The sequence below is a fragment of the Haliaeetus albicilla genome, chromosome Z (genome assembly GCF_947461875.1).
Source record: "Haliaeetus albicilla chromosome Z, bHalAlb1.1, whole genome shotgun sequence".
NCBI classification, from domain to species: domain Eukaryota; kingdom Metazoa; phylum Chordata; class Aves; order Accipitriformes; family Accipitridae; genus Haliaeetus; species Haliaeetus albicilla.
Window position 1 is genome coordinate 71,662,996 of NC_091516.1, and position 9,327 is coordinate 71,672,322.

General features: G+C 43.4%; 1 protein-coding gene across 2 annotated transcripts in view; it reads left to right on the forward strand.

The window, feature by feature from the left end:
• The window catches only part of ZCCHC7 (zinc finger CCHC-type containing 7), a 123,071-nt gene extending 113,995 nt beyond the window's left edge, over positions 1-9,076 (forward strand). For both annotated transcript variants that reach the window (XM_069777541.1, XM_069777542.1), the window contains exons 9-11: positions 1,170-1,265; positions 6,423-6,540; positions 7,007-9,076. In XM_069777541.1, coding sequence (XP_069633642.1) covers positions 1,170-1,265; positions 6,423-6,540; positions 7,007-7,455 — 663 coding nt within the window. In that variant the 3' untranslated portion in view covers positions 7,456-9,076. The remainder of the gene's footprint in view (positions 1-1,169; positions 1,266-6,422; positions 6,541-7,006) is intronic.
• Positions 9,077-9,327: the final 251 nt, after the last annotated feature.

Sequence of the window (9,327 nt, forward strand, 5' to 3'; positions counted from 1 at the left end):
ATAAGCTGACCCCGCAAGTGTGATCAGATTCATAAAAAATGGCATTGGAAGATTTCTGTTGTTTCTGCCTATGTTACAAGCACTGCTGTCATTCTTCTGGAGGCTATGCAGGAGAACACTGCGGCTCTAACAGTAGAAGAGCATGGTGATACAGATTTAAAGAAAAAAGCAATTCCTGTAATGAGCTTTACCAACTACTACTAATTTCTTTGAAATCTAGGCCACTCTTCTGTATTCCTTTAGCACCAGAGACAAGGAAATGCATGCAATGCTGAAAGTAATAAGGTCGCTCTTTTGCCTCGCTGCTTTTTAGCCAGAATTCATGCAACCCTTGTTCATACCTGTGCCTGCTCTTGCTAGGCATGGGCTCCGTGGCAGTTACTTCTTCAGGAGATGAATGTCCTTGCGCGTGTGAAAAGTAAAGGAATAGGAAATACGTTCACATATTCCACTTCATGGTACTAAATGGGGAAAAGAAAAAGAGCTGCCTGTTCCCCCAAATTCGATGGAGCGTGCTATATCTTCCATTGCCCTATGTAAGCCCAAAGAGCAGCTATGGACCGTAGCATCACATCTCCTCTGCTGGGAGCAGAAGTGGTCCCCTGTTCTCTTGGAAGGACTGGCAGGTCCTTCTGGAGCACGCCTGCTTCTGGGCACTGCTGGTGGAAGCGGGTGTAGGGTTGGGAATGCAGTGGGTGAAGGCCCCATATCTCCATCAGATCTTTGCCATATTGCTTTAAGCGAAACTAGTTCAGCAATACACAAATGTGCCTATCCAGCTGGTGGATGCAATATCTGATGGCCCTGTCCGTCCCAGGGGATGGTGGGGCATCTGTGAGAGGGGGAGGGGGCTGGGAGACGAGGAGGAGGGGAGAGAGATAAATCAGCAGCCTATTTTCTTGTATTCAGAGCTGAAATAACATGGCCAGGTGGAATAGATACTGGGAATGCCTCTTCCCACCTCATTTGTGATGCTCAGGCTGAACCTTGCTCTGCAAAATTACAGTAATATGAGCCAGTTGCTTCTTTTTCAAACTTAATATTCCAACAGCAAGCAGGAATGTATTGATTTAAGCATAATAAAATTATATTTATGTAGTTTTAATTTATTTTTAATTCAGCACTCAGAATACTGCCAGACCTAATTCTTGCCTATTTCCATCTTTTAGACAAAGCCAGGACCAATCAAGGCTGCTGGTTCTCACCCTGCACGCTCTGCTCTAGTGTACTGCTGCAACTGTTCCCGAAAAGGACATTTTGGATATGTAAGTCTCAACAGTCTTGCCTCAGTGTAGAGTGTATCCTTGGGGTAGAAATTCATCTCTGCCACGGTGCGTGGTTGGAGAAAAGATCTGGAAGAATCAAGCTAATGCTGTACGAAGGGCCACTCTAATGAAATGTTTGCAACTTTGCCACATTGCTGCAGTCAGTGGAGGCCAATGTATGAAGTGATCTCACCCATCTAATTTAAAGATATGGAGGAAAAGAAAAGTTACTATCTCTCCTTGGCAGGTTTATTGATTTGTTTTTTAAACCCTAAATCCAAATGAGACTGCCTGGGAAAGAGAATATTCATTGGCAAATAGACAGTTGCTGAAAAGAGCTTGCTTTATTTTTTTTCTTTCTTTTTTTTCCCCTGGCTCATGGGATGAAATATTAGTGCCTTACTGCTATGTTCAACATCATGTAAGTTTTTTCACCACAATCAGCCCAACAATTTAGATACCTGTTTTAGGAATTTTCCATTTCTGCCTGCTTTTGATGATCCTTATTTGTAATTTCTTAGTGTCATTCAACATCTGAATTAAGTTTGACATCCTTCTGTAAGGTACACAGCCTGGCAAAGGAAGACATCGTGAGCCTTATGTGGCTTCAGTAAAAACTGGAGGTGTGCTGCATCTTCTAGGATTGCTTGCTGATGTTTATCACCTTTTTTCAGACCCCTGTCATGACAAGTGAGCAGCTCTCTGCCTGCAAATAGCAACACCAAACAAATGTTAGTTGTTTTCTTTCATGGAGTAAGTCCAGGAGCCACAAGTATTCTGGAAAATGAATGTTACTTGTGCATTGAATGGGTTAAGTTTATAGTTTCCTACAGCATAGAGACAGCAAATTCCTTCCTTCTCTCCTTTGTGCTCTATGTGTCAACTACTACAACTGCTGAAGATGTTATTGTTAAAAGCTTGATGCAGTTTTCAGTTAAATAGTTAATCCCTGCGCGGAACAGTCGGGCAGGTAGGGCAGGTGTGCTGGGATGTTCTCATGGCGGAACTGAAAGATAAATGGAAGATTTTTAATGCTGAGCTGTGTTTGGAGACAAGTGAAGATTTTCGTCTTCGAGTGGTGCGTTGAGGCCATTGCGTACATCCAGGACACGCTGCTGCCTGCACAGCCGGGTTGGAAGGGACAGGAATAGGCAGCTGTTGCCATCCAAGCTTGGTAAGAGACAAGCATGTGCCAGCAGCCCAGTGTCACCCCTGGCACAGCAGGAATACAGGCACTGCCTTGGCTATGGTACAAGAGTCAGAATCCTTGGCTTCACCTGCAAGACATCTGCTCAAGGCACAGCTACCCATGCGGCAGCAGAGTAAGACCTCAGTGATACAGTCATGCGAACTAACTTGGTCTGCCTGCTGTTTGGGACTAGGGCTGCTAAAACCTACAAAAGCAGCACTGAAACTGATCCTGCTAAACAAAACCAGAATAAAGCCCCTGCCAGTAGTACAGACACTAAAATGAGCATATACGATAAAAACTGGAGGGAGAGGATTGAAGAAGAAGTGAGACTGATTGCTAGCAATGGATAAGGAACATTTTACTAAACTGTCAAAAAATGGCATTCAAGGAAGGCAGCCATACATGGATACAAATAAGGCTGCTGTAAAAATAATGAGTAAATATGTGGGAGGAGCTGATAGTAATTACTTGGATAGAAAAGGTAGAAACTGTATAAAATCAGTACGGGAGTAAAGCAACTCAAGGACAACATTTATGGCTGTCAAAGTTAAAGAAGATAAGGTAGTATTTTCACTAGCGTACAAGGAGCAGAAATAGCCTGAGGAATGACTGAATGGAAATGGAGAAGTCAGTAACAACACAGAAGGGCAGAGATACCAGATCTTTCTATATGCACACAGAAAAACATCCAGGACACACATTGGATTATGTAATGATAACTGAGTATTTGCCCTCAAATGACTAAACCTTCTGTCCAAGAATGGCTGAGGAAATTGGACTGGAGCCTGCATGTGCATCTTTACAGCAACCCAGCTGGACAGGCAGTGCATCTGAGATTTGTAGCTCTCACTGGCTAAGAAAACTGACGTCATTAATCAGTGCCTGAGTTCATGCAATGAGCAGCTATCAGACCTTGAAAGATCTGCCTATAATTTAAGCAGGGGGAAAAGTTTTTTTGTTTGGGTTTTTTTTTTAACATAAATATTTTTAAGCAGGTAAAAATTACTTGTGATGACAAGCATCTCTTAAAATTTTTCAAATTTCTGTGCCTTGAGAACCCTGCTCTGTTGCTTTTTTTAGCAGTTAAAGCAGAGGAATAACAAACTGACCAAGAAGAAGAGGGTGGGGTTAGTTTTGTATAGACATACCATAGTCAGTGCTTCTCACTGCAGTCCTTTCCTTTCATGTTAGCATTTAATGTAGTTTAGGAACACCTCAAATTCCTTTCCTTTGCTAGAAGTCTAGGAAGACCTTTCCCAAAAACCGACGCAAGAGCAAAAAACTTGCTAAATCCCAGAGTTAACTGCAGTTCCAGTAAGGAGGTCATTGTGGATCACTTCTTCTTGTTTGTAGAAATGGAAATAATTAAGACATAGAGTGTCAGAGGATCTAACACCTGGTGGTTACGTTTCCTGAATTTGCTGTATTGTTTATTAAGACAGTCATGTCTTTATGTAAACCAAGGATTTACTAAGGACAAGAAATCTTACTTTCTTCAGTAGACTTCACATCGTAGTTCATTTCATAGCAGTCCGTACATCCAAAACATTGTGTCATATGGTCCATAACAAAGATGTGGCCATTTTAAGGGGCATCCCCATAGGAAAGTTAAGAGGGAGGGTAAGTTAATGAGGGACAGCCCACTGCGTTATTCAGGCTGCAGCAAGTTCTCAAGGCAGCAGGGATAAGGAACTGTACGGTATCTGCAGATGTGCCTTGCATTCACATCCCAGTATGCCAATCACACAGAAAATTCCTTCTGGTGGATGGTAGCAGGCTCTGCTTTCTGTTCTCTGTACGATACCTCCAGCACTGAAGACTGTCCCAAGAGTATTTAACAGTACACAGTGTATGGCAGCAGTGGCAGCTTACTTGAGAGGGAAGGATATAGCCAAGCGCATGTTGGACATTGCTGAGCTGATTTATCAATGCAGTGGAGATAAAGAGGAAAAGAGGAGCCCCGATTTGGGTGGCATGTGCATTTCATTCACTAAGGCTTCTCTGTCAGTGCATTAACAAAACAAAAATAATGAACGGACCACGTGCCTGCAGAGCAAGCCCTAGATTTGATGCGGGATCTCAAGCAGTACATTTCACAGGTATCACAGGAGGATGAATGTGTCTTTGCATACTCCTCTGTAAAGCCAATCTATGTTGTTTTCAGTAACCTCTTTGGCAATGTTTAGGGATAATATTTTCTTTCATTTATTCCAGATAGGCAGGCAGCTTTGTGCCCTACCTAAAGGCCACTCTTAGGTTTCAGTCATGTGAAACACAGGTATTTGAAGTGTCATTTCTCTGTTATGCTTTTATCTCATCTTAAATCTGAGGGAGGTAGATGGAGGACCTGGGAAAGGTGAGAGAGGAGGTTTCTTTGTGGGGTGATAGCTGACTGTTCAAGGCATTCAGTGTGAAATCTAGTCATCTTCCAGGATATGCACATCTCAGATGAATAGCTACTGAGAACGGCCTCAAGCGACAGATGGACTCACATGCCCCCTCCTAGGTCCCTTTCAGCCTGATTTCGCAGTGGGGTAAGGATGAGCCCTCAGACTTGAGTAGGCTCCAGCCACAAGCTGCCATTGCTCGTCTGCACTCCTCCGTGCATGTGGAGACAAGCCAGTTGTCACACAACCTAACAATACCCTTTTAGAGGACACCACAGAGAGTAACCTGATTCTTCATTTAATTTCAGCCAAGCAAAGGCCAAATACAAGCTGAGAAATATGAAATACACCTGAAATGCATCTTTGATGTACTCTGTCTCTGAAAAAGGGGGGAGGAGGCAGGAGGACACACAGGGAAAGGGCGTGCTAGAGGTGGCACTGACTGGTAGAAATAGCAAATGCAGGAAAGAAAGCTGCTTAGCTTGTGGTGGAGACATCAGGGTGAGTGAAAGCTCCTGACACTTTCTCGAGAACAGCAAGGCCTAGTGTTCACTAGGTTTGGGTAGAATCCAAGAAGTAGAAGGATGATATTGCAAACCACAACAAGTAACAAGCAATTTACAAGGAGAAGAAAGCGTCAGTTAATATCACATGGTACCCTGAAAGAAAGATGGAACCATAAGAAGCATCCCAGTTAGCCCGGCTCGCAAGACATTGCTAAAACTTTGTGTACAGCGGGCAAAAAATTCATATTCCTGAATCAAGTGTTTGGGAAATAGGCTGCCATGCAAGTGATGCAAAAGCTAGCCCCTTCCTCACCTCAGCCAACTGCTCAGGGCTCTCTTCTTCTTCCCTGCAATCTGATGTGCTTGCACAGCATACTCCTGCAGGATTTGCTTTTGGTTTTTTTTTCTGTGAGAAAACTGCATACAGTCAGACACACCATTCTGGCTGCAGGTGGGCTGTGTGGGGGGATGCTGCCCCTGGCCTCTCATCACTGCTCGCTCCTTCCCTCAGCCCACCCCACCCTTTCAGTCTGCCCCATTTCTGCACACGCTTTCCCCCCAAATGATCCAGGAGAGATCCCTGGATTAAAAGAGCTCCCCTGCAGTTAGAATTATTTGTCTTTTGAGGAGACCAGGCATGTGGTTGTGCTGGGAGACGGAAGGGGCCAGCGAGAAGCAGCAAAAGCAGGTGTTGGGGGGACCTGCCTGGCCGTAGGCAGGACAGCCCTGTTCCACAGATCCAACAGCTCTGTTTGCAGTTTGCCTCGTATTTAGCTAGTGCTCACCTGTTTCTAGTCCTCTGCTTCTATCAGTGCTATAGGTGTGAAGTAATTGTGGGAAGACATGGGATTCCTTCCGTTTGCTGCGAGAGGACTGCAGCTTGGCTCATGTAATGCTTGTTTTTCTGTGTGCACAGGAAGGATTATTGGATGGTAATAAAATTATCAGTGTTTAAAAAATTGCTGGCCACATCCTCCACAGGTACAGACCAGCACCTGCAGAATCTGACCCATTTCCCTTCCAGGAAAATGGCAACTCAGCCACATCTAGTGACTTGAAATGTGTTTTGCAGGAGTGCTCAGAAAAGCGGATGCATGGGAGCATGTTCCCTACTTCTCCATTCATCTACTACTATGATGATGAATACAAGATCAAGAGAAGAGAGAACAGATTAAAAAGAAAGATTGCAGGTACAGTTTATTTTGGGAGATCCCTTCTGCCTTTCAGTTAGTTGAAATACTTTCTTCTGTGCTTGCTGCTTTTAGAAATATTGTGGGATTATTTTCATGTGTTGAGAAAAGCTATAGGGATTTGAACAGGTAGTCTAATAGTAGTAAAAGATTTGTGACTTTATTCATCCGTGTCTATCATGGAAATTTATTGTATCAAAGCTACTAGGTGGGTGTTGTCAGATGTTTTAATTCTGAAAAATCCACTAACATCAAAAATGCTGTAAACTAGCAGGAAGAGGATTAAACTGTAATTTGTTAAGATTCTAGTCTGTTGACAGAAAAAAAAAACACCTTGAAAAAAATCTATCAGAGAGAGATTTTTTTCTAATTAACTTCATAACTACATAAAGAAAGCTGTGATGGCTTGGGCACTAGGTTTGAGGTTTTCTGCATGGGTATTGAAATAAACTGCTCTGTTTTACAGAACTACAGGACGCCGGCCTTCTGCCAGAACAGTCAGAGACACCATGGCAGGCAGAAGAACATGGAGAGCACAGCTATAAGGAAAAGAGCAAGCCTTGCAAAGAACATGGGAAACATAAAGGTGGCAAGTGTCACAAAAGGGTGAAGATGTCCCAGGCAGAGAAACCCAGAGAAGGCAAGCACAGAAGTGATATTGAAATCAGCCACCATTTGGAGGAGGACTTCCCTAGAGGGTGTAAAAGGCAGGCATTTAAGGGCAGCAAAATTCGTCACAAGTCCATTTTCCAGGCTTTCTCAGGCAGCAAGACTGCCTATGTGCAGGAGCCTCTGGAAGGTGCTAAAAGGAAGAAGAAATGGAAAAAGCAGGAAGGCGCTAGTCCTGATATCAATGAGAATTTATTCCTCATAAAACAGAGGAGGACGAAGTCCAAACAGAAATCTTGGTGGTGAGGAAGTAGATAGGCAGCACCAGCATTTACTGGCTCCAGCTCTGCTTTCTCTGTTTATTTCTGTCCCTCTCTTTAGCACACTGAATTTGAGTCCGTCCCTGAACCCGGGCGGGCATGCCCAGGCACCAGTCACACACTGAACGTCCATCTCTGTTCCCAAAAGGGAGTGCTCCGTCTGTCGTGAACTGTCCACTTGACAGGCGGGACCTAGCGCTCGTGCCTGGAATGGCTGTACTTTTCAGCAGTCCCAGAATAGGCTGTAAATTTACTTTCTTTACTTGCGGGAGTGTGGGGGCGAAAGGGGCCATGCTGGGTTTATTAGGTTTTGTTTCTTCACTGGTGAGGTGTTGCTTGTCGGAGCGGGATCTGCTGCTAAGGAGCACCATGCCTTTGGAGCTGACACTGGAGAGACTCTTATGTTAGGAGGAGTCAGGATAGAGACCAGGGACATGGATGTAAAGCACATTCCTCACAGCCACTCAATCCTCTCCAGAGTGCAGCTGGGCACTTTTTTCCACTCCTGTCCCTCCTTGAAGGTGCTGCAAAGTCATTGCCTTGCACTTTGGGATGTCACAGTCTTCCACCTCAGGCTCCTGTGTGGTGCTGTGGATCCATCACCCTCAGCGCCACGGCTTTTGGTGCCATCTGCACAAGCCTGTTCCTTGTCTTTGCCAACTAGTCAGCAGGGCAGGAGAAAGCAGGTGAGAAGGGAACAGTTTACATCTCAAATTAAATATGTCCTTGTTCCCCTTGATGTGGAAGTTGTTTCTGGAGAAAAGATAGCAGAGTATGAAAAATGTATTTGATTCCAGACATACTGTGCTAAAATTTAATAATTTTTTTAAAGACAGTTATTTTTGTACACTGGAATTAAACAGGTGTGTTGTTAAAAACTTGGTAAGAATAAATGCTTCATCAAAGGAACAACCCAAATAAAACTTTACATGAGGGATATAAACAAAATGCACATTCGTTCTACATTTTCTTGCCTTACCAAGCATAATTAAAAACAGTATCACCTTTGCTTTTCTGAGCTGAAACTACATCACCTCTGGCAAGACATTTTCTGGTTTTGAAAGGGAAATTACCTATACTCTACTGATTCATGACCTACCCTATACTATACCACTCCTTTTGCTAAGCAATTGATAGTAACTAACAGCACAATTTCAAAAAGGTGCATGCCCTCTCTTAATTCTTACTAAGAAACAGGCCTTTGGCTACGGTTGTATTTTAAAATTAGAAAGCCATTGTAACCTGTGCTAATGCAAAGGTTTCTGAGAAGGGGAAATGGGTACACTAGTAAAAATTCAGGACTGTCTTTCTGTCAGTAGTATTCCATGCTGGTACTCCCTAAATTCATCAGCTTTTTGTTTGGCAACGTCGTCAGTGATAACACTGGTATTTTAGTGACTGTATCACCTAATCTCAGAGGTCTTTGGAATAGAGCTGCGCCTATGTAATAATTGGGAACCTAATGCCCAGTTTTGCTTAAGTGTGTCCTTGTTGGCAACGGAAATTTATTTTTGCTTAACTTCATTGATTACTTGATTGAGAAGTTCCTGATGATACTGAGAAAGTAAGTCACTTATACCCCTAATAAAAAATTAATTTTTAATTAATTCCGTTCCTGAAAAGCCTTGCCCCAAAAATTGAAACTTGTCTTTCCCATATGCTGTGTTTTACATCCCTTTTTGTTTATCAGTACCTGTTTCTATTTGAACAAAAGTCTCCAGCAGCCTTTAGCTGAACCAGCATGAAGACTGGTAGAATAGGGAAGGAGGGCTGGTTTAGATTCAAGTATTGAGATCAACTCCAACTTTTCTGATGCATTGGTTTGGTCCTCTGGCCAGCTAAGTTGTCACGAGGTAAG